The 26,607-nt window shown below is 37.3% G+C and overlaps 1 protein-coding gene across 1 annotated transcript; it reads left to right on the top strand.

Annotated features, from left to right (window-relative positions):
• The first annotated feature begins 258 nt into the window (after positions 1-258).
• Positions 259-26,100, top strand: LOC140143893 (uncharacterized). The gene is made up of 24 exons (XM_072165723.1): positions 259-341; positions 6,497-6,676; positions 7,770-7,967; positions 9,198-9,533; positions 10,026-10,379; positions 11,190-11,498; positions 11,676-11,933; positions 12,146-12,297; positions 13,157-13,336; positions 13,797-13,887; positions 14,021-14,101; positions 14,956-15,128; positions 15,303-15,370; positions 16,798-16,903; positions 17,278-17,387; positions 18,018-18,117; positions 18,636-18,798; positions 19,420-19,525; positions 19,785-19,851; positions 20,710-20,804; positions 21,727-21,853; positions 22,501-22,542; positions 24,945-25,098; positions 25,376-26,100. Exons 1-24 carry the CDS (start codon positions 269-271, stop codon positions 25,411-25,413), a joined length of 3,561 nt encoding a protein of 1,186 aa, XP_072021824.1. The 5' UTR covers positions 259-268; the 3' UTR covers positions 25,414-26,100.
• Positions 26,101-26,607: the final 507 nt, after the last annotated feature.

Below are 26,607 nucleotides of genomic sequence, written 5' to 3' on the forward strand. Positions count from 1 at the left end.
CACTGTTTGAGAATGTTAACGAATTAAAATCCAAGTCCAATACTTAGGCTAAATATATAAGTATTAATTAATGACAAACGCAGTTGTTAAAAAACTGTGTTATGATAAGAGCGAACGTTGATGTTTATTATATTTAAATTTTTGGAATCGTGATACAAGTGCGGACTTAAGTGACAGTTAATTACCGATTAAAATTAATGATAAATTACGAATGATATTTTTCGGATGTCAAACTAAAAAGGAAAGCTGGTGTCGTGGAATTTACGCTATGGCGGTACAACGGTTACGACGCTACCTGTTGCTAATTTCATTCGCTTTTCTTCATCAGTGTACATCTTATAGTAAGTATGATTTTTTTAAACAATGTTAAGTATGTTCATAATAATACTTCGTGTAATGATGCATCGTGTAAAGAATACGTTTATGGAAATTTCTGAATATTTTGATATGTTTTTGTTTTTAATCTGTGTTGATAACAAATAGGGAAAAAGGGTGATTAGGAAATCCAATTTTAAGCAAAATGAATGTCAAAATACTAAGTATATGTTGTTTTTTTAATTCTAATTGCAGACTTCTAAAAATTCAAAAATGTCGCAAACGTCAAAACTCTTCATTATATTAGAAATATCGCACATACAAATTTCATTTGTTTTCACACTACACATGATGAGTCGAGTTGCAAAGCGTGAAATAGGAACATGGTAATGAGACTACTTTTGAAAAAAATCCTTAAAACATGCATGCAAAATCGGAATCTTAAATTCCTTGTCGTCTTTATCCATAGTCATTGTGTATCTGACGTTTGGTATTTCTTGTTGTTGTTCCTTATTTTCTTTATCTTTTTAATGTCCCTTCAAAGAATAAACATTGTCTGTATTGTATATTCTTATTATTTTTTTTGTGCTTGTATTATTATTGTACTGTTTTTATTTGCAACGCATGAAATGATTTAAATAAAATGAAATACAAAAAAAAAAAAAAAAAAAAAAAAGCTAAATATATGTACTGTTTGCCCTATCAAATGTTGCAAAAACATTTGAGTATATATGTCCGTCATTAAGAATGGACCAAAATAACATTAAAACCATAATGGCCTTAAAACACGTCACATTTTACAGGCTGGATAAGGGGGGGGGGGGGGTGCGTGTGCACCGCGTGCGAAAGCAGGAGTTGAGTGTATGGGGGAAGGGGGTGTATTATGTGTCTGCATTGACATTTACATTGTAGACAAAACTTATTAGGCCACCACACACAAAATGTTTTACAAAAACGTTTAAATTCCGTTTAAAGGGTTTTAAAATCGTTTTAATAACATTAAATAACATTCTTGAAAACGCAAGACAAGTTTTGAAAAAATATTTAGCAAAAATGTTTGCCAAAAATATCGTACAATAACATTTTGACAACATATATATGTTCATATATATAAGCCGACACGCAGATATTGTTAAAACTTTTTGACAAAAACCAAACAAACATTTATAATTTATTTAGTTCCTGAATTTATTCCACTTGCACCATATTTCACCATTTTAGCTTCAATATAGCAACATTTTTCGAGTGCATTAATTCCTTGAACTAATTTTGTCGCCAAAAGGTGCTGAATTCATTATATAGTTGGACTGAATTATAAATCTGTCAACTGGATTTGCTGTTTGCTTGCTACATGCAGTATGCTTCAAGAATGCATTATACTTCAAGAAATGTATTCCTACCCCCCTCCCCATGTCAGAAAGTAATCCACGCCAATGATTATTAAAGATGACTGAATTAGCACAGAATATTTTTCTGACCACCAGTCTCTGGGATTTTAAACAAAACCTATGTCTTCTATATGGGTCCTACACGGGTCCCACACTAAACTGTATTCAGCGCCTTATGAGGTTTCACGCATATTTGCAAAGGGTTATCAATTTTGTACGCTATACTTCCCTGTAATTTTTACGTGTATTTCACGTAAATCAATTTGGCATTTCAAGCCTATGGAATTGATTATAAGAAGATCAATTTTATTCCACACCAATTTGACTGGAGTTGAATACATTTTGATGGTTTTTAACACAAAATGTTAAAAATAAATAATATACGGTAAATTACGGTAAAATGACTGGCAGCTGGGTTGAAACAAAAAATCGCTATTTTTTCTTATCATTAGTTTATATTACTTTTTTTTAACTGGATGTCTGGTATGTTTTTAGGCATCTCTTTTAATTCCATTCCTAATTGTTTATATTTTAGGCCTTCATGTTTCCCTTTTAACATCATTAGAGAATGAATTTGGAGAAAACCTTCTGATAATTACAAACACTCGCTGAGCAGCAAGACGTTCCCTCTAAGCTTTTAATCCGATAAGCTGATTATCTATTTGTTTTCATGAATTGGAAGACATTTTTTGATGAATTACTGAGCTCAATCATCTGAAATTACTGGAGCGTGAACCACCCAGGCTGGTCGCTCAGCATAGTATTTTATTAACAGATGGTTTTCTCCAAATTCGTTTCCTAATGATATTCTGTATAAAAATATTTATGTTTATATTTATGTCTTGCGTGCCATCGTCAATATGGGGCACTGATCAAGACCTGTATATTTTTGTCTTCCTTTTTATTGAATAAAAGTGATTGGTCTCTGATTGTACGCATGGGCCCTTTTGTAGGTTTTTTGTGCTTGCGTAAAATTAACATATGTGCCCTCTCTTGATTTGTTTTGTTGTTGTTGTTGTTGTTGTTTTTGTCATTCTTGTGATTGTGTATTTTATATTTAAAATTGCCCGCGGAAGTTGCGCTTAAAACAGAATCGAAAATTTGCTATCAAAAATGTTTCTTTATTATTTGTGTTTAATAATAGCATGTTGGGGTGTAAAATCCGTTGTATATATAATTATATTGTTTTTCTTTTGCTTTGAATGCTAATACCATTAACATGCACACTAGTATACATCAATTATTAATAAATGTTTATAAATGGCAGTGAACCGTTCAGTTTTGGAAAATATCTATCGATAATGTATCTATGTTGGCAAGTGAAATATTTGACTTCAACTTGCGATGTGATCGTCAGCTATTTGTCAGAAATAATTGGTCTCGTGCATGATAAAATAAGCAGTCAAAAAAGGAAGGGGTATAGAGATAGAGATAGATAGAGAGCTAGAGAGAGAGAGAGAGAGAGAGAGAGAGAGAGAGAGAGAGAGAGAGAGAGAGAGAGAGAGAGAGAGAGAGAGAGAGAGAGAGATAGAGAGAGAATGGGAGAGAGAGAGGGAGAGAGAGAGAGAGAGAGAGAAAGAGAGGGAGCGAGGGAGAGGGAGAGAGAGAGGTGTACGCGAGAGGGTGAGCGAGATGACAGAGAGAGGGGTGGGGAGGAAGAGAGCATGGCAAGAAATACAGTCTTTTGCTCGGAGTTTGACACGCCACGCGGAGAATGACGAAGAGAGAGAGAGAGGTGGAGAGAGAAGAAAGGACAAGAGAGCGACTGTTAAGAGAGGGAAGAGAGCGACTGTTAAGAGAGGGAATGAAACATTATAGATCGAGAGAAGAGAGGGAAGAAAGCAGATGAATGATAGACTTTGTTTTGATCGATAAGTAACTCATTTTCATTGACCGTAACACATTAATTGATCACTCATATTTTACCAATACCACTAAAATTGTTTACATCGGTTGCCATGTTAACGACGACTCTCATTTTGAGTGCCTTTATGCCTGATTGCTTGCGTGTGTGTGTTATGCAGCAATAATAATGGAAAAACCTTTGAATAATTTACTATGAGGTATATGTATTTTATATATATAGCCTATATATTAACGTTCCACTTTGTCAGTCATTTTTTTAATCTAAAGGATTTTGTTTACCCAAATTCACTCTTAAAACGATTTACTTATTTTTGATAGAAACTTGTCAAATTTGACAAGAGGAACTATTCAGATGAGGACATAACAGATTTCATTTCCAAATGAATCGAATCTGTTCAAATGAATCGGATATTTCCATCAAAATGACAAGAAACTCATCAAATTTGATAACATTTGCCTTGTCATTTAAAAAATGAATAAGTTCTTTTCAAAAATAACACAACTTATCAAATTTGAGTAGGTTGTCTTGTCAGAGGGGGACTTAACAGAATCTCGGTAGTCTTGTCAAATAATGAGTTGGAGTTCTTGTCTGATTTTATATTGCGTTGGTCCTGTACAGCGCGTAGGCTAGCTGCACTCACTCCCGTGGAGGCAGTATAAAAGTCGATGACCATTGACCTCAATGGCATATACAAGCTTACTCCCCGGGCTTACTCACACACAGAGAGGTCAATTACCGGGCTATTGTCAGTAGCCTTAGGTATGTCCCTCGGCTCATTATGCGTCTCAAAGGTCGGAACAAAATGGCCATGCGTGGCTGTGGATTCACCCTACCATGGTGATTTCTGCCATGAAGATATCGGGGCGATGACACTGTGTGACACCGCTTTTGTGTCTCTCTTAGCTCTCTACGCAGCAAGACTCCAAATTTGAGACAGAAAGCCATATCTCCATACAAGATAAGTGAGACATGCTCATCAATTAAAGCCGGTGTTGAGACACTTCTTTATGTTGTGTCTTGCTAGAAGACATGTCCATTAGAGCATAAGTTGAGTTTAGGACGGATTTTCAGGACGGATTTTACGGTTTCAGAGAGAATTTAAAAGAAATCTCTCTGCGGCCATTGCTAGCACCAAATGCAAAGCTAATATCAATTTGCCGGGAACCGTGGCATATCAGTCTTTCCTCTGGTGTTGTCCCCTCAGCCTGGAAAAAGAGTAGAGTCTCCCCTATATTTAAGGAGGGGGATCATCTCGACACCAGTAATTATAGACCCATTTCGGTGATCCTTCCTGCATGAAAGTTTTTGAAAAATTGGTTCATGGCCAAGTTTACAAATATGTCTCTGATAAAAATCTATTGTCTTCAAACCAATCAGGGTTCAGGGCCATGCATTCTACCCAAACTTGCCTTCTGGAGGTCACAGATTATTTGCTCGATAACTTCAACTCTGGGCTTTATACGGGCGTCATCTTTTTAGATCTGAAGAAGGCTTTCGATACCGTGCACCACAAAGTCCTTCTTCATAAACTCCAGAGTTTTGGTGTGCATGGCCATGAACTCAGATGGTTTGAATCTTACCTTTCTGATCGTCAACAGGTTACTAAAATAGGTGATAATGTGTCAAGTCCAGCAGCAGTCAAGTTTGGTGTCCCCCAAGGATCAATCCTTGGGCCCCTTCTTTTTACGCTGTACATTAATAACCTTGCCAATGTTGTCACTGACACTAAATCTAAAGTCACCTTATATGCTGATAACACAGCTATTTTTGTTACGGGTAAGTCTGTCAGTGACATCAATGACAGAATGAATACAGAAATCAGTAAGGTTGCTAAGTGGCTTAACAAAAATTATCTCACCCTCAATGTAAAAAAGACCAAGGCTATGCTTCTATGCACTCAACAAAAATGTCTCGTAAAAATGATGATTTGAAGGTGTATATAAATAATGCTTTAATTGAAAATGTGTATAAATTCAAATATCTGGGTGTTTGGCTGGATCCAGCCCTAAACTGGAATGAGCAAATTAACAAAATCTGTAAAACTGTTTCTAAACGTAATAGTCTGCTGCGCAGACTCAGAAAGGTTTTACCTCAAAAAACCCTCAATCTCCTGTATAAAGCTCTTATTTTACCTCACATCGACTACTGCGACTCAGTGTGGGGAAATGCTGGTAAGACCTTACTGAAAACGCTTGACAGGTTGAAAATACTGCTGGCAAAATAATCCTTGGTCTCCCACGCAGATACCCCACTGATGTTCTTCTTAATACCTTGAAGTGGGACAAACTTGACGATCGTCGCAATATCCACCTTAACATCATGGTCTATAAGAGCCTTAGCAACATCCTCCCACTGCCTTTATGTAACATCTTTTCCACAGTTAGTAACAGTCATGGCCACTCCACTAGGTCCGCATCCCAAGGTAATCTTGTCCCTCCAACAAACCGCAGTGCCTCTGCCAAAAGGAAATTCTCCTCCAGAGGTGTACAGTCCTTTAACCTTCTCCCCACCAGAGCAAAAAATCCTTTGCCAGCTACAGTTGGTTATTTTAAATATGCTTGTAAGTCCTAAGTAAATTACACCTTTTGATGTCCTATAGTGCAATATCACTGTTTTTATATATCATTGTTGTTTGTATGTAAATTTTATGCCTAGCTGGTCTAGTTTTTGATTGTATTCCTAATTTGGTTAAATTGTGCAATCTGATATATGCTTATGTAATGTATTTTAAAATGTATTGTTTATTTTTTGATGTGTTACGTTTGACCCCTGGGCCAAACTGAAAAACAGTGTTTACACTGAGTTTTGTTACCCAGGCAAAAGAAGTTTTAATAAATAAATAAATAAATAACGTGACAAATCATGGAGGTCATCTTAAAATGTACTTAGAAACAAAACCTATAAGATGGATTTTGTTTCATTGCAGGTATACCAACTGTTAACCTCAACGTGGCAAACCCAATAAGACAAGGGTCTCCAGCTAGTCTTACGTGTACGTTCCAACCACCAACGACTGATGGCATTTACGTGTATCTTGAATGGGCCAGAACCTCGACATCTTCATTTGATTCAGCCACCCCAATTGCGCTTACTGGGTACACATCAGGTAAGTACAGAACCACCAGAAAGTAAAGCAATCACCTACTAGGAATAGGGACCTACCAAGCCTCTACCAATGGCGTAACCAGTGGGCAAGGGGCCATGTGAGAAGTCTTACCCCTATGGGATGCTGGCCGCCCTGATATTAAAGATTCTGGGCCTTTTTTTGTACTTTTTAGCAACTTTTGTTGAACATTTCACCAAATTTCTCCCTTGAGAGTTGCCTGTTTTCAAACTCACCTCTGAAAAAGTCTTGGCTACGCCAATGGAACTTAAGGTAAAGCAACCAGGAGCGTAGACAAGGGAGGGGGTCGCCCTCGTCAAAATCCACCAAATGCCCAAAAGGTCCACTTTGCGAGCGAGCGCGAGCGTAGCGATCAAATAATATATGTTCTTGTATGCTTTCTTGGTTAAAAAAACGTTTTGAGAAATGGTCCAAAAAAGTGCACTTTTTCAAAATCAGCCCCCTAAATCCTGCTGACGCCCCTGAAAGCAACCAACATCCACCTACTAGGGATAGGGGCTAAAATTGCCGAAATGGTTCTAGAATAGGTTGACACAAGATACACTAAACGATCTGAGAGGTGTCTAAGGTCAAGTTGAGGTTGTCGATTCGTATCCGATACATGTACAATTTTTGATTTAGAGATAAAGTAGTCAAATTCTCAGTTTAAAGGGCCAGTACTGAGTAAAAACGTGTAATTAAGGGCCAGTACTGAGTAAAAACGTGTAATAAAGGGCCAGTACTGAGTAAAAACGTGTAATTACAAAATTACAAATACAGAGATCGTCTTAATGCTTCGATGTTCTTTAAAATGGTTTCATGTTGCAAAACCAATAATTATATAAATAGAGAATAGTTTGTACCATCTAGGATGTTTCGTTACGTAGGTAACATCACAAAAGTGGTTATGGTCAATAGAGTTCAATAGGGATCTCTTTCAACATGTAACATAAGTGGAAGTCATGGCAATAATCTATGGAAATAATAAATGTAAGCCTATTGCTGATGAAAACATTATCATATCGCTGGTAAATCGGTCAAGGTCCGACAATTAAAAACTTATTCTGTTACCATTTTGTTTTGTTTTTACATCCAGGTGGTAATCAGCCTACTCCAGTTTACAGTCACACTGCGCATGATCCGCCGGAGTACATCATGACAATAGACCGAAATACAGGGACCAGTGATTTAAACATATCCGCTGTTGTTATGAGTGACTCTGGATATTATTGGTGCTCCTATAGTAGCGGAATCAACCCGAGAGGAAGATCGTCTGTACCAATCACAGTGTATGGTATGTATTATAATCTGAGCCAGAACTAAAAATACTATAGTTTGTGACGTCACTGTCACTCTGTCAATCAAACTCTCCATGACTATTGATTGGTTAGTAGTGTGTAAAAGGAAGGTTGAGTCATCTTGGTGCCAATTGGAGAAAAGAAATCGCAGACAAATTACGGTGCTTTTACAAGGCAAAGGCACCTTTTCTAGGCATTGTTGATATGGTGCCTTTATTACTAAGACCCAACTGTTCAGATGGTTTGTATATTTTGAAGGTGAAAAATTAACCACAAGGCACGCTGTTTTACCGCCGCGTTTAGAAATTCAATCATCACGGCACTCGTAAGAAAACCATGTCCGAATTCAATTGACAGATGACGTCAAACGCAAACTAGTTTTTTTTCTGTCTTTGATTATAATCCCGAATATAATCTCAATTTATTTTATACTATTAGATGTTAGCGCGATGACATGTTTCAAGTTATTTATAGGCTATAGCAACTATTTATCCACAGTGCTTCATGTTTGTAACGGCCGTCGTGTCTTTTTGACATAATGACGAAACTGGATTATTATACTACCGACCCTTTGGTTTTTTTTCAGTGGAAAGAGAGGCGTGGACGAACATTGTAATAAATTAATGTTATGCGGCCCATACACAATCAATTTTATTGATCAATATTGGGAACCTCAGATGCAGAAGTAAATTTAGATACAAAATCTGCTGTTGTGCGTGTATACAGTGGAAGATTTTGTACTTACATTCTTGTATCTATAGTATCTTTGATATTGATCAATAAAATTGATCGTGTATGGGCCGCATTATGTCAGAAAAATGAAATCATCGAAATGACATGATGTAAATGGTTGGATTCTCGGTTTTTTGTAAAGCAGTATCACCATGAAACAAAAGAAAACAAAAAGAAAACAAAAAAAAACCCCACAAACTTAACAGAATTATTAGGTGGTGGCGGATGCGATATCGCCATTTTCACGTCGCCATTGGATTAACACATAATCATGAAATCTTCACAAAAACAATTCTAAATTTGTTATGTGTGTCAAAGCAAAATTATCTTACTCTAAAACCGCTGGAGTACGACAATGTAAGTATGTTGTTCTTCAATTTATAACTGCTAACCGTATTATTTTGTTAATGTAATAAGCAACTAAAGCTTAATGCAGCTTAGGGCAATTCTTCTTATCGTGTTATGGTATAATTATTGTCCTTGTTTTTCCCCAGATGCTTCGTTTAATTCCATCAAGATAGCATCTTCTTCGCAAAGTTACTCATCAGCAGGAGAAACCGCCACTCTTATTTCGGGCGCCCTCTATAGGTGGGTTTGTGCAGTGGAAGGATTAATACAACCAGCCAGTATAACATGGACACTAGGGGATAACCTCTTAGACACTTCAGTTAATCAAACCGATGTACCTAGCAGCGAAGATGCGAGTCTGTGGGATAGTCTAAGTGTCTTGTCGCTGGCTGCTGATTGGTCACATAATGAGGAAGAGTTGTGGTGCAATGCAAGTGTTTCTAGTATGAATGCTGCTACATATCTGTTGCTTGATGTCAAAGGTCAGTTGCTCTGAAATAAAAGAAAATTAAATAGCTTTATTTTGTAGTATAAAATAATATTGATTTAAATAATGTATTTCAGGTTGAAGGTTGTAATACAAAATATAACACTACAAATATGCCGGCTTAATAATGTTTTGCACCAAATTGACGTAAACCGTCGATTTTCGTCACCGTGAAGAGTGATTCGGCTCTTATTAACAGCTAGGATGATTGAAAATTAGCCACCAACTGGAAGAAACAATGGGTTGACCGTCATTTTTAACGACTGTACCTCGAACACCATGGTGACTGAGGCTCACACATAAAATTTTCTGGAGTTTCCTGACAAAATAACTATGAAATAGGATTAAGGAATCATCTATTTCCTACATTGTCTGCAATGTCTCTAGTTGTGAAAAATGCATCAATTTATCGTTTATGATATTGCTTATAGCTTCACATAATCTAAAGGACATTGATTAATCATTCAATTAAAAACTTGCTTTACAGTGCCACCAAACAACAACAGCATAGCCTTGTCTGACAATCGTCATCTCGACCCCTACCAAAATGGCGCCATTGTATCAATCAACATCAACGAACAATACACATTAACATGTATTGTTCAAAACACCCGACCAGCAGCAATGATCCAATGGGAAATCAACAATGACATGCTATCAGATGGGTATGAGATTGTTACAACTTCATCTGCAGATGACGAAGGTCTTTATAATACTACTAGTCAATTGGTTTTGATGGCAACGGCAGCATGGCATTGGGTTACGGTGGAATGTGTTGCCACAATTAACGTTACTGACGCTTCTCAGCACGTGATTAGTAGTGTTTTGTTTGAAGTTTTAGGTAAGGAGACATTAGCGTTAAACAGTGTTAGGTATAATGAAAGACAGAGGTAAAAAGACTAGTTCGCGTCTGACGTCAGGGCAAACGTGCACCGTGATTGGTTGCCGACCTGCGCAGTACGGCATTTTCTGTCTAGTTGTCAGAATTTCAGATGCGAACTAGTCTTTTTATCTCTGTCATTCATTATAGTGCCACAAATATCCAACGTTTCTTTTGTAAATATCTATATCAGATTTGAGTGGGGCAGTTTGTGGTGTCCCCACTTCAGTGAGGCCGGTTTGTAAAGTCAGACCTAATTTACATCATTTTGTTCAAGTTTGCTTTCTTAAGTCAATTCTGTATGTTACCTGAGTATGGTAATGAGTTTAATAATAGCATCATCTGTTGCGGCTGGTCCTTTGCATATGGGTGATTCTTATTTCTTATTTCTAGAACTTGTCCAAAAAAATTGCGAGCGCAAAGCGCAAAACGAGACATGGGCATGAGTAACTGAAGTGGTGGTTCCTCTGTGCTGCGATGGCCCCAAATTAACTCTCTTCACGCGGGTGTCTGCAGACGACAAGTTTCAAAAAAATTTTAGAAATTCAAAAATTTCATAAATGTAAATTTTCATGACCATATTTGGAATCAGCATGAAAAATGCATTAAAATGAGTACAAACAAGCCTAGTATTGATTCAGTAGTTCTCAAGATAGCTCTTGATATTTTGAGAAAATATTTCAACACTTGAACTTTTTCCATGGAGGCGCATGGATAGCACGCAGAGCATTAAGTCATGCACACCAAGTAATGATGATTTTCCCTCTGTAGGTCAATCAGACCCACCGGTAATATCAGGTAACACGGACATGATGGAAGAAGAAGCAGAAACATTATCATGTATGGCTACAAATGGCTACCCAGAAGCGGCCATAGAATGGTTACTTGACGGATATAACATAACCACTACCCATACCTTAAATGTCATAGTTGCCCACAACAGGAGATATACAAGTACGAGTGAATATACACTGATGCCACATAGAAGTGATAACGGGAAGGTTTTGACTTGTGAAGTAACGCATGCGACGCTTGGTGAGCCATTGGTGATGAACGTATCAAGGGTCTTGAATGTTAAATGTAAGTATGAGTCACTAACAGACATCGACACCCACATAGACACCCACACACACCCCACTGCACACACAAGAGGTAAAATCATTAGGACTACATGACATGTTTGCATTAACATCCTGGATGACATAATACTTTAAAAAAACTTGGAAAGAACAATCTGGATTTCTTTTGTATTCTCAGATTCGCCTCAAGTTTCAGTCACCAAATCTGCAAATGGTCCCATAGACGAAGGCGATTCCGTTACGCTGACATGCTCCACAGACGCCAATCCGCCCACGACACATTTCAGCTGGGTCAAAGGTGATGACCTAGGAGACGGAAGTGATACATTGGTACTTGATTCCATCACCCAGAATGAGGAAGGGTCATATCGATGTAAAGCTCAGAATGGAATCGGAGTTGAGAGTGTGTCTGATCCTGTTACCGTTGATGTGAATGGTAAGTTTACGAAATTTTGGGTAATGACCTATAGAAATGGAAGTCAAGAGACACAAAACATAATTGGTCAAGACCTGGTATTAGCTTCGACTAGATTCAAATTCAAACTTTAACAATATCACAATTGTGTCAATATCTATTATATTCAATAGATAATCCTAACCACGCCGACTCAGTTTTCATCGTTGCCCTCTAATATCACTCTGTTTCAGGAACCGCAAAGTCCAACAACACAAATGACTTAGATACAACACAGACGCCATTGACATCCGGTGATGTTTCTGAAACCAGAGGTTCAACTACCATGAAACTAACAAGAAACGTTGAAGTAACCTCTTCAGATGGAGACTTGGAATCAACACAGGTTGTAAATAATAGCATTATGCCAATTGTATCCTCTACTGACACTGCACACACAGTGAATAGTCTTGCACCTCAAACTAGCACTTCACCTCACGAAACATCACCGCAGGGTGATGTTGATATTTCAAGTACTTTGCACCAACATATTAGCACCAGCACCAGCACAAGCACAAGCACCACATATACCAACAAGTTCACTTCCGAAGCGCTTTCTGAAACTACGCCAACTACTTCTTTGCACCAAACACTCAAGCTGTCAGCTGAGGATGATGTTGATATTTCAAGTACATTGCACCAACTTATAAGCACCAGTACTAGCACCAACACTGACACCAGTACTAGCACCAACACTGGCACCATTACTAGCACCAAAACTGGCACCAGTACTAGCACCAGCACTGGCTCCAACACCAATACCATCCACCCAAGTAGTGACGTAAGTACAAGCAATTGGAACTTTGTTGCCCACTGAAATAAATTGGTTTAGCCTGGTCGACTGTCGACTGCCTAGTATTGGTTAAGTGGCTCTTAAGATAGCTCTTGATATTTTGTATGCATTCGTGTTTATATACAAGAACATTGTCATGTTTGTCCATCTATATTTTTCATTAAAGATTTAAATATTGTTGACTTATATAAACAGTGTGTTTGTTTTGCATTCTAGCATAAATTGGGTAAAAGGCGTTATTTTGGGCCTTGGGTTATTGTTACCTATAACAATATAAAGAATGATGGGAATCACGACAATGTTGCTGTCAACAACAATAAAAACCCAAAACAACCAATAACATAATCACATGACGAGCCTTTGTTTTAGGATTTCTTCTACTCACAGTATGGACAAAATTGTTTCGTTGCAGAATACCACAGATGTTCCCAATACTATAAACATCACTACCAGTGGCCTTTCCAATTTCAGCACCACACATCAGCAGCTTAGCAATAAGAGCACCAGCACCTTGCGGTCAGCTAATGCTGCTGTTTCGCCAACTACATTTGCTTCTTTAACCACTCTCAATCCAAATGTTACCCGCACAAAGGTATTTCAACTTCACCATTTGAATTATTATGGACTTGGGGCTACTTCATCAAAAATGAATGAATGAACGAACAAATAAAAATGGAGTAGAGATTTTAATCCAAGAAAAACGTATGATCATTATACTGACAGTATTTCCATAATTTTTTGCACCTCTGCGCTAATATTTTGCCAGGGGTTCCGCCAGACCCGCCAACATTAAAATGTTGAAAGATAGGGTGGAATAAAAAGTGTGATACAGAAGAGTTTGACTTTCTAAACATGAGAAACATGTTTCACTTTCCTTTACACTTTTGCAATCAAACTATTGGTGGAACTCCAATTAATGCCCTTTAACATTCACATATACCTCCAAGATCACGTGAAATCCACTATAACTACATACGAAAAATATTACAATTTCTAAACTGTTGGGTAAAGAATGTATTTTATATTTGTCGTTTTGTTCTTTGACTTATTAGCCATGTGTGCAGAATGCCGGTGATTTGGAAAACATTATCAATGATTACAAGCCACCTGAGAGATATTCAGCCGATGGTTTTCCACAATCAGGTAAGTATTCAAAATATTTCAAAATATCAAATTCTGAATTATTAATTTGTACTCATTCGAAGTTGATATCCTTATAAAGTGGCTTTTGACAATCGAAACTTATTAATTATATTTTTCATCTTGTTTTCTATAGCCAAATTTACATCTGACAATGCGACAATGGAAGTGATATTTGAGGAAGCTACGGTCAGGTTTCCACCTCACCCATCACCACGTGAGTACTTTCTGAACTTAAGAGCGCTAGGATTCAAAATGTCCCTTCAGTCCAACGAGCCATCATCCACTGCCATGTTCCTGAAGTTCAGTATCATGTAGTGGCATTCATACGTCATGTTGACAATGGAAAGACAAAGTTATCTGGTATGTGGGCGTCCTGGTGTCCTATAGACACAGTACCTGCTTATTGCTTACTTGCTTATGTCGACTTGTCTAGTCGGACTCCGCTGATGGCTCTCCACACAACTCTGTTCTGCATGCAGTTCCTAATGTCTTGTTTCTCTAGTCCATTATCCTCGATTAGTTGCTTGATGTAGTCCTTTCGTGGTTGTCCGCTTGATCTTTTACCATGCGTAGGCTGCCACGGCAAAACTCTGGAAGCTGCCTCTGTTTCACTTCTGGCACAGTGTCCAGCAAATCTCAGCCTTTTTTGTTTTCAGCCTTTCGGAGATTGGGGAGAGATTGCCGTACAGCTCCTTATTGGTGGTGTGCGACTGCCAGGTAACATTAAGTGCTTTTCTCAGTAGTCTTGTGTAACAACCATCAAGCGCCTTACAGTACAATCTTCTGGATTAACGTTAAACCTGTATTATCTCTTCATTGTCAGTCTTATCCATTATTCATACTTCATTGATAGATCGAAGACGTCATATCAATTGCTTCGAGCTTAGTTTTGTCTGCTTTACTCAGCGTACAAGATTCGGCTCCGTTGGTGGCAATAGACCAATCGGGAGAATGGGGGCTTAAATACTCCCTTTGAGTTGTCTTAGGCGTTATAAAACGTTATTTATTTACTTGATTAAAGGTAAATTTTTGTGCATAAATCAAAAATGTTCTCACTTTACATTTCAGTTGATGTTATCGCCATTCAATCCTCCTCCTTGCAAACTCCATGTCCTACAAGCTACGAGGACAATCACCAATCATATCATTTGGCTAGTGTCATCAGCGTCAATGCCCTTGACAACGGAAGTGACGTCACAAAGCTATATCAAAATATAGAATTCGAATATGTGCCCAAAAAGGTATGATGGATTCATTTCTGATGCAAAATAGAATGAAAGAATATAAAGCAAAATACTTGCAACAAGATGTTGCCGTAAAATTTGTGTTTTTTATGTTTTTTAATGATGGAAATAAAATAACGATGAACTATGAACTATTTAAAGACTAATTGAAAATTATTTGATCAATTTCAGCCTAATGTACTAGGCAATGGACAGTTCTTTTATCAACCAAGATGTGCTTGGTGGAATAAGGAAGAAGAGTAAGTTGTTTTAATGTTAATGTGATTTATTATCTACTAAGACCAAAATAAATCAAACATACTACAAAAACCTCACACAACAATGCAACACAGCAATGCAATAACTACAAAAACAAACCAGCAGCAACAATAGCAAATATAGCACCACCACCAACAACAACAACATTCGTTCATTCATTTGGTGATGTATTCCGAGTAATTAAATTTGACCATTCACCTTTGTTTACATGTAAAGTTTTTACATGAGAGACGGGAATCCCCTCTCATGTAATCACAATAACAAAGTCAGTCGGGTCTATTATTATAATTGGGAATTCCCAGATGACTCAATGTTGTCATTGTATTGCATCATATTGCTAAATGTGAGGGAATGAGCTATTAATAGCATGGGGATTTTCCGGATTGTTTAGTATTTATATTACAGATGTAAATATGATTTTGGGGCACATGTCATGAAACTGTTTTGGGCTATTTAATGTGAGTACAGTCTGTGCCTTCAAGAAGAGGTACTTGCGAGTCAGACATTTTGTATAGTCAATGTGCTACCAGATAGCACTAAAGAGATTCGGATGACGCCAAAGTGTGAATTTCCCACAAAAGGGAATTTTGTCGACTTGAGGAGGTCTGGTCTAAGAAACAACACATGATCTGTCAATGTAAGTGGAAACAGAGTAGATGAAACGCTGCTTTATGAAGAAACTGAATGAATGATGAAAGCAGCATCCTTTTGGAAAATTATCATCTGTGCAAGGATTGTGTATGCAAAGGATATATATTAAGCCAGCTGTCTTCAAGTCAACAGTGGTCTTCGCTGGACAACTTTGAAACAGTATATATATCAGTCGTCAGGAACATTGATTGCAACAGAAATTCACAATCACCAATAAAAACATATTGTAATGCATTGTAATGCATTCTTGTTTATATGATAGAACATTGCCTAATGCCGCTATACTTTTCATCAACGGTTCAAAATGTTAAGGGGGTACTACACCCCTGCCCAATTTTGTGCCTATATTTGCATTTTTCTCAAAAATTATAGCGCATTGGGGACAAGTAAGATATGTATATTATAGGGGCAACTACTACAACTACTGCACTGGAAATTTTATTTCAGCACAGACAACAGTTGTGGAGTTACAGTCCAAAATGAGGGAAAACCAATATTTGATCAATAAATCAATAATTACTTGCCCTGAGTTGCTGAATTTTCAGTACAGTAGTTGTAGTCCTTTCCCCTATAATCATGATAATATACATCTCTTACTTGTCACGAATGTGCTACAATTTTTGAGAAAAATGCAAAAATAGGCACAAAATTGGCTAGGGGTGTAGTACCCCCTTAACCAATGCAAAAAGTGTATAAAATATGGGTTTGACCAATGTAATTACAGTATTGGTGATGATATTTTTGTTGTTACAAACAGATATTGGACCGATGAAGGCTGTACATTTGTTGGTATCAAAGACAAACACGCCCATTGCCACTGTGATCATCTTACCCTATTTGGCTTAGTTGGTGAGCTAGTTCAGGTAGGTTTTATCCAGAAGGGACACTAAATTCACGGTATTTCTATTACCAGCGCGAATCTGTAATAAATTCCGCTGGTTTGCGAGAGAGGAATTGCGGCAAGCTGTCGATAGGTTATGAATAATTCATATCGATACCTTATAACTTATAATTAAGGTGTAAATAAAGCCGATGAAAGTTTAACGAACTTTGCCTGATCATTGAATCTGGAGAGCGCAAAAACACCTGCCTTGACCACTGACCCATGACCCCATGATTTGCAGCGCCACGTTCGATTGTGTTTGTTTTCTTGTGCGAAAAAAAGACTAATACAGTAGTAAAAAAGTGGTATTTTACTCACGTTTGCAGTGACGCTTCTCTGATACTTATTTTCCAGTTCCCCCACACAGACAGCCAGGCTAGTGCTATAAGTAAATTGGCACAACTCGGTCATGCGTTGTCTATTATTTTCATATGTTTGACCTTGATCATCTATTTTTATTGTGGGTAAGTATGACTTAAATATAATTTTTGTATCCAAGTAATTGATGTGCGAGACGATGTTGACGACGGACGACGACTTTTATAAAAGGAAATAAGAGAAAGCGACGAAAATGATGAAGAGGAAGGCAAAGAAAGAAGGAGAAGAAGAAGGATGAAGAGAGAAGACTGAAATATGATAAAAACTGACAACAAGAAAACGCTGTTTATTCACGGTACGGGGTCTTATTAAATAATCACTCCATACCATGAAAAACAACAACTATTCAATGTGGAGTAAATGAGCGGTTGTGAGCCCCTTAACCCCCTGCGGTTGTGAGCCCCTTAACCCCCTGGATACTACTGATAACTTGAAATGCTCATTTCAATTGCTAATTATAACTAGGCTTTAAACTTTTTATGGTCAAACTTGCATTTGCAGATGATCTTATTAATACCCTCCTTGATTGGTTCAAAATTGGTCAAAATCCTCATTTTAGCCAATCGGCAGGTAGTTCTCATTGGATTAATTGAAAAACCTATACAAAACCCTATACAAAAATACAGGCTTTTATTCGAAATGAAAGTGGAATGTATTTTAGTTAGGGTTCAATATTTAAGTAAATAGTTATTATTAATTTGTTCATTTCTTTACAGATTGTACAAGGTCCTCAGAGTCTTTATTCATACAAACTTGGCCATCGCCTTATTTCTGTCGCACATATTCTTGTGGATAGCTTTCGAGGGAAGAGTGAGTGTAAGTCGCTTATAATATTATTATAAATAGCTGATGGTTGGTAGAAGATTTGCCCAATTGAAAAAGTACCCAGTTAGATATAAAAATTTTAGTTGCCCAAGGCGGGGGCATTTTTACCTTTGGCCAAGTATGATAACTACTGGAACCCATCAGGGGTACCACGTTAAAAAAGAAAGACTGGCAACAACAACGTTTGGAGAACGTGGCACTGCAAAACAAGAACTGTCCTTAAAAAGACAACGCCACAAATGCAGATTAAGTTTCATAATTTTCAGGAATTTACTTTAAAAATGGGCTACAAATACCTTTAATTCAGAATTGCAACAAATGGAAAACACATCTACTAAGTTTCATGACAATCCAACAACCAATATTCAGTTGACCTTGCAATGACCTTGAATATCATTTGGCCCTCTGCGGTCAGATTGATTACGGGAAGTTTATAAATATATGGTATTTGTCAGTATGAGTAACTTGTAATAAGTAACATTGTTTCTGCTTATATTCAATATCTCTAGAATGTATCTGGTTGTACTGCTGTAGCTGCTATTGCTGAAATTTCAGTCTTGGCCACGTATTTCTGGATTTGTATGGAAGCGATTCATCTGTTCCTCTGCCTCAAGCCTGCAGGATCAGCACTTGGCAACATACCACTCTACGTGTGGTTTATTGTGTGCTGGGGTAATGAATGACTGTTTCACTGTTCATGGTGGTAGTTTGTGCTTTCAAGACTGCACCTGTAAAAGGGAGGGTTAATAAAACCTTGATATTCTAGATTTTAAAGATAAGACTGATCTGATTTACAAACACTATTATGTTGCCGAATACTTCGTATGGTCATTTTTTCTGAGAACACCCCCACAGGAAATGAAATCTTTGTCACAGCATATCATCTCCATTTATATCTCAACCTTAACAACACATTTCAGCTTCTGAACAAATTTCAGCTTTTGGTATTTTTGGAACACACATAAATGTGATAATGCAAACGTGACAGTAATCCCTAAGATTTAACTTGATGGTAATGCACTTTATTATTCACGTGCAAGTGAAACTGTCGAACTGGTTAAGAACGATCGCGAACGATCGCGAGTAGTCGACAGGCCGGGCGACAGGCGGTGAATAGCCGTTAACAGTGATATTTTATTAAATTTGTAAGAATGGCTGCTGATATAACATATTTGTTGATCATTTTACTGAAGTATTTTAGCAATGTTAATTTTTTCCGATTGTCCCTATAATAAATAAAGAAAGAAAGTACTACTAATAAATTATTATTAAAATATAATTTATATCCGGTAGGTTTTCCGCTGATCATTGTGTTGATCTCGGTAGCAGCGAAATCCAATAGTTATGGGTACTCGGTGTACAAATTTACCAAAAGAGATGAACTTGATCAAATAAATTGGTAAGTAAATGCATTTGAATGTTACATTTTCTTACAATCACCTAGATAAATTATAGGCCTATACTGTAGTATGTTCATTTTGTGTATCGTTTATGCTGCATGAACCAGCATACGGCCACTTTACTGTGCGGTAGAGCCCTGTCTGTTGCGTTGTGAAAAACGCTCAACCTTAACCGTTCAGCGCATTGGTCAAAAATTAATCGCTGGTCGCTCAGCGACTGAATGTAACTTCAGCTTTACTTTTGCTGCATTTTCACAGGTGCTGGTTAAATAAGGAAGATGGGATTCTCTGGTCATTCGGAGCACCAGCCACCATCATATTTGTGGTAAATATACAACTATAAATCGTCCCTTATTATGAACCGTGAATTGCATTACGCGATTAGCCGATGGCGACTAGCGAGCATGGGAAATATCGTAGCCCTCGCATCGATATCGTAGCCCTCTGTTGTCATTGGATAACAACGGGACGGTTTATAGTTATCCGCAATTCATCAGTATGTGGGAATGACGACGATTGCTCCACTCATTCACAGTGACAAAATTATCACAGGTTGTATGTACTACCGTGGGAATAGTGTATATTTTCTTAAATCAAAATAAGTTTATGAACATAATTATGTATGATAGGGTTACCAGTGGCGTACCGTGGCCGCCCCAACCCCGGGGGCTGAAGAAGAAACAATTTTGCCGCCCCTTCCTTAACAGTCCGAAAAGGTTGACCCAATTTTTTTCACGGTCGTTTGAAAAAGTGAAGAGCAAAAAAAAAAAAAAAATTTTAGGCGCTAGCGCCCTAAAAGTAACCTTTTTCAAAATTTTTATGCTTTTTCAATTTTGGCGCCCTTTTTTCATTGCTAATTCTTTTGCCACCCCCTTCGTTTTTGCCGCCCCTGTTTTTGCCGCCCCATCTTCTTCCGCCGCCCCTTCGTTTTTGCCGCCCCCTACTTTGACCCCGGGGGGCTGGCGCCCCCAGAGTCCCCCCAAAAATACGCGCATGGTTACCCAATACATATCCCGTCCACATAATTGCTTACATAGCAACTGGTTAAGAGCCACGTACTCTGCCACTTGTCCCATGTGGCTTTGAAAAGAGCCATTTAACATTTGCACCTAATCAGCTCTTTATGCACACGTCATTACTCACTCACTGACTTAAAACGTTTAAAAACAAATATTTTTTTCAGATAAATTTTGTTCTTGTTATGCTATGTTTGCAAGAGTTATTTGGTGCATCGAATAAAGAATCGGAGAGGGATGAAATGCAGCTGTCTCAGCATTTGTAAGTTTTAACATTTGATCCTCATCTATATATCGATGTACAATATAATATGTGACCCCTCGGCACAACTGAGCCCGGATGTCGCCAATCATCATTTTTGAGATATTCAACCAAAATATTCTGCTTGAAATTAGCTTTAAAATTATGTATATCATGTCTATAGTACTTGACATTTAAGTAGTGAAAAATCAATAAAGCAGTCAATAAATCCTTTGTTTCCTATTGTTTATTGTTAAGTTCAATGGAGCATATCTCATTAGTGGCACTGGCGACATCCGGGCTCAGTTGTGCCGAGGGGTCACATATATTATTGTAGTATACAGCTTGCAGTCAACTTAATTGACCTTTTCGGTCAATCCCATAAGCCTTTGCGGGTTGACCGGAGGTGTCGTCATTTTTGTCACGCCGATACGCACATCGTTTAGGGAACATCGTTAGGGAACAAACCAAAAGATCGATGACGTCCTATAAACGTAACTGGTTTCGTTTCTCAGCCGACCCCCTCCCTCCCTGCCAGAAACGTAATAATGAAATGTTGAAATTTTGACATAATAATAATAATAATGACACATTCTTCAGACCGATGTTTTTGTACAAACGTAATCGAGTATTTTTACCCCTTTTCCCTAAACGAAACTAGTTTCGTTTATAGGACGTCATCGATCTTTCGGTTTGTTCCCTAATACTGCGCATTTCAAAACAGTGAAATGTACAGTAACGATGTGTGCATCTGCATGACGACATCTCACGCTTCCGGGCTGAGTTAAGGAAGATCGCAAAGGCTTATGGGATTTACCGAAAGGGTTCCTTTGATTTTAACTAGTATAAGAAAGTATGTTACGCATTGCCTTTTTGTGAATAAAAACTTCCTAATTTTGATGGAGTGTTTCCAATGAATATTTTACTGTTTTTGTTCGAACAGAGGAGGCCTTCGTTTGTTGATTCTAATGGAGCCGCTTCTGACAATACCGTGGTTATTAAAGCTGCTCTATTTTCACCAGTATAGTGTGTCATTTGATTATTTCTACACAATAATGAATGCATTTCAGGTAAATATATCGAAATATAATGTTCAATTAATTAAAGTGAGTATTTTGTGATCACAGCAACCTCTTTTTAGACATTTTCCGGTAGACAAAAAAGGAAAAGAAAAAGACAGGAAAGAAGCTCCCCGAAATTGGTGGGTGCATTATCTGTGCTTCCCTTTTCCCACCACATTATGGGCAAAAACAATGTAATGGCCACATTTTGCACGCGCTATGCTCGCATATTTGTCCCAACCGCCCTTTTGTAAAGCTCGAAGACTTTACATGTATAGTCTTTCTATAAAACGGTATATGTCATACCGATAATACCAGGTCAAAATGAAGCACCGGGACATATTTTTTTCGTCCAACCATTGTCTACCCACCAAAACCGGGAAGAAATTTCTATCCCAGACCCGCCACCACCAAGAAAGCTGGCCACGATCTCAGGAATCACTCGCATGCTCGGTGTGTAAAGCTCTTTGAGCACTCGATTCTTTTTCCTCCAAAAGCGATCGAGTGTAAATCCGAGCTATACACCTGTAAAAAGGAAAGTGTGGCCGGCTATATATAAAATGATTCACTCTGGTTAAAGAGTGTAAAACTATGATTAAAATACTTCAAAATTATGTATTCTTATACGCACGTATTGTGTTCATTTTGTTTACTAGGGTGTATTCCTGTTCATTAACCAATGCGTCTTAGATGAAGAGGTAAGTTACAATAGCTGCTAGGTGGGTGTCATATTTTACATATGTATAGGCCTATATAGTATGCAGAAATTGACAAATATCAATAAGGCAGCTCTTTCAGATAAGGTTTTCTTGTACTATACCCCACAGCGTCATCATCCCTATATCTTCGTGTCAAAATTGCCGTGATAGTACGGCGAATCCATTCGTTCTTCAATAGCTACGCATGGCGATTTTGTTCGAGATAGGCCGAGCGACTCAGGCTAAGCATATCATTTACACGATATGAGATACCACAGAGTTTCTATTCTACACGTCTGTATGATTTGCGCATGCTCAGTACCCCATATGTTGTTGCCATTACAAGAAAATTCGATTTGTTGTCAGGTAAACCCCAGGTTTTGTTTTCAATACACTAACTGGAATTTCAATACACTCAGCGGCGATTGCTGTTTTCTTTAAACGGGTATATTTTACTGCATTTTCACCATAACGATTTTTAAATCGTACATTAAAAATGTGATATGTGACCCGGCAGCACAAACGAGCCGTAAATTCCCTAAATTGTATTCTGTGTTACGGTGTAAAATGTGTACGAAGGTCGTATTCAAAGCTGGCCCGACATCCGTCTTATTTTGATAGTCAAAAACTAATCAATAATCCTATTGTTGAAGTGGATAATAAGCTTCTACCTTAGATGGCCGGCTATAGAACTTTTAATAGCTCTGGTCTTTGTTTGCTTTTGCTAAATCCTGTTCAAGTGGTGGTTTACCAGGCATTGTATTTTGTTCAGGTATGCATAACCAACAATTAACAATGAGAGAACTTTCTTGGGGATGATTTGAAATGACCGCCAATTATGACTGTTTGATATTATATTGCCAGCAACGGTGGAAAAAGAGACACAAGTCATGTAAAAACGGAAGAAGCTATAATTTTGTTGAAGGAGCAAAGTTTAACAAACCATAATCCCGCTTCTGGATATCGTTTGAAGTCAAATGATATACCATTTTTAAGTTTATGATGTTTATTTTTAAACACTAAATAAAACAAAATTGACCGGGGGAGGAATTTACGGCTCATTCGCCGTGGACGGTCACATATGTGAGTGGACGCGGCGAATCAGCCGTAAACTCGGCAAATTGTATTCTGAGTTAAAGTGTAAAATGTATGTGAAGGTCGTATTCATAGGTGTATCAATTCGTTGCGACAAGTATCTTATCAAACGCTGTTTAAATCAATCAATAATACTACTGCTGAAGAGGATAATAAGCTTCTACCTATTTCTATAGAATAGTTCTTGTCTTTGTTTGCTTTGGCTAAATCCTGTTCAAGTGGTAGATAACAAAGCATTGTATTTTGTCTAGGTATGTATAATCAACAATGAACAATGAGAGGATATTTCTGAACCTCGTTGACTTGGGGATGATTTGAAATGACCGCCAATTATGACTGTTGGATATTTATTACCAGAAATGTAGAAAAAGAGACACATGTAGAACCGATAAAAAATACAATTTTGTCGAAGGAACAGAGTTCAACAAATCATAACCCCGCTTTTGGATATCGTTTGAAGTCAAATGATATACCATTTTACAGCTTATGGTATATATTTTCTAAACACGAAATAAAACAAAATTGACCGGGGCCGACTTTACGGCTGATTCGCCGCGTCCAGTCACATATATTCAACTGTTTGAGAATTAAAATCATATAAAAGGAACACGCATAGCTCAGATCCACGTGCTCTATAATACAATGCACCATATCGAGACAGTATGCAACTTTCTTTATCTGCGTCAATAATAGAATATTGATTTAAATAGAATACATCTCTACATTTTGAGTTTGTACTTCACCACTGAACGATTTAGCGATCGATTTCTAGCCAATCAGATAGGACTCCTTTTAAGACGTGACTCATTGCAGGGAAAAAATCTTTATAATGCAGGGTGTCGACACTGTGTACCCCTCAATATATCTATTAAGCACTGAGATTTGTTGAACTGTGCCACTGGAGATAGAGCATATTGGATCATTTAAAAGCAAACTTTAAACTGATATACGTTTGAATAAAATTATCTTCTTTTTTGGATCTAGTTTCAAACAATTCTTCGGTCGTCTACGCAAGCGATTGATCCGTCTTCCACAAACACGCTCAAAATTGCTGAATTTCCTAATACATTTTTGAAACATGGCCGACGCATTTTTCCTACTTTATCTTCTTTCATCATGTTCATAGTAAATATCAACTTTCGTCTTCATAAACACTTTGAATGATATTTGAAGAAAAAACAAGTACAGTATAATTTGGAAGTTATTAGAAGGTTTTTATGTACATCATCACTAAAACTCTCGTGACCTATTATAGGAAGTGGGTATTAATGTGCAACTCACTTTAAATATTTACCATCTTCCCACAGGTGCTTCAAACTCTAAAGAGCAAAACGCTGATAGAATTTAACACGGTAGTCAGGAAAAACAAAGTGGAGCAAGAACAAATGGACCAATTGGTTGAGTCAAGAAGACGTGCCCCTACTGAGGAAGGGTCCCACGAATCTGTTACTCGATTGTTTCGTGAGTGAATATTTTTCAAACCGTAAAAAATCTAGAAATGAATTTTTGTTGTTAGTTATTCAAATCCAGCATTAATTTTCATTAATGACGACAACAGTGACTACAAAAAGTGCAACAATCATAATGTCTTTCAAATGGTTCAGGACAGGATAGAATTTTTTTTTTTTCATGGGGTAACCTGAAAAATAAATATAAATCTAGACTGGATGTAAAAGCATAACTTGAAAAATAATTTGTATAAGCATTTAATGATCATGACCTTTTTTCAATTATACAGATAAGCGGGAAGCGAAGTTGGCTACTGTGGAAATGTAAACCCTTCAAGTCCAGCAGCGTAAATGGATCTTAAAAGCAATACAATATGTTTCATTTTATAACTTGATATTTTTTAAGCCCTGACAGACTGGGGGCCAGTATCAAGACAAAACATCAAGGCCGCAAGCCTGTTAGGGTTGAGGCCGGAAACTTTCATAGTGAGGATTTGCAACGAATGGAGTTCCAATATAAAAATGGCCCGCAGGGCAATAAAGCAAAACTATTCTATTTGGATATCTGTGTTATTAATTATTTTAATATGTGTAATTCTATGAATTGTTAATGTTATGTACATTGTATTTTATGACACAGGGCTCCTGTAATAGCAGCTCAGGGGACACCCTGAATAAATATGGTTTTATAGATAATAATGAATAAATATGTACCTGTCTAATAGTGTCTATCAAATCCGTCAACGAGATACCATATCATTCATAATCACAGCAGAAATTCAAGTCTACTCATGGTGCTTAGCGCTAGATCAAAAATTGGTAAACTTTATAAATCTAATGATATGTACTTATAGTGTATGTAGATGGGAGGAAAAGCCGACCATGATATGATAAATTTGACATTTCGTATTGGGGATATACGAGGAATGTACTTCTGATATCAATTTTTTTTTAATTCGCGAGAATACAAATTTTATGGCAAATTATTAAAAATGTTTTTAAAAAAAAATATTTAACAGTCCTCGAAGTAAAGTTTATAAATCTAATGATATATACTTAAAGTGTTTGTATGTAGCTGGGAGGAAAAGCCAATCATCATATGATAATTCTAACCTTTCGTATTGAAGATATACATTAAATTTAATAAAAGACCTAAAAATGTTAGGTCTTCTATGTTAGGTATTCTATGATGGTCGGCCTTTCCTCCCAGCTATACACACTTTAAGTACATATCGTTATATTTGCTTCCAGGACTGTTAAATATCAAAAATTATTTCCCATAAAATTGCCATTATTGCGAATTTCAAACAATTATTTGATATCATAAGGACATTCCTCGTATTAAGAATGCAATTTGGTATGTCTGATGTGCTCTCCCGGCCTGGGCAAAGGTGGGTGAATGAGCCCGTAACTGAACTTGTTGGAAGAAATGTATGGTTAAATTGTTTTTAAACAGTTTAAAATTAAAATTAATTAACAATATCTGGTATGTGTATAGGAATACACGTTTTGAAAGTTTCAA

Source organism: Amphiura filiformis, unplaced genomic scaffold (genome assembly GCF_039555335.1).
Source record: "Amphiura filiformis unplaced genomic scaffold, Afil_fr2py scaffold_31, whole genome shotgun sequence".
Taxonomy (NCBI): Eukaryota; Metazoa; Echinodermata; class Ophiuroidea; order Amphilepidida; family Amphiuridae; genus Amphiura; species Amphiura filiformis.

Coding starts and splice junctions, on each gene's coding strand:
- LOC140143893 (XM_072165723.1), top strand. CDS start 269: ATGGCGGTACAACGGTTACGACGCTACCTGTTGCTAATTTCATTCGCT. Junction 6,677..7,769: donor GCTTACTGGGTACACATCAG/GTAAGTACAGAA, acceptor TTTTACATCCAG/GTGGTAATCAGCCTACTCCA. Junction 15,129..15,302: donor TCGAATATGTGCCCAAAAAG/GTATGATGGATT, acceptor GATCAATTTCAG/CCTAATGTACTAGGCAATGG.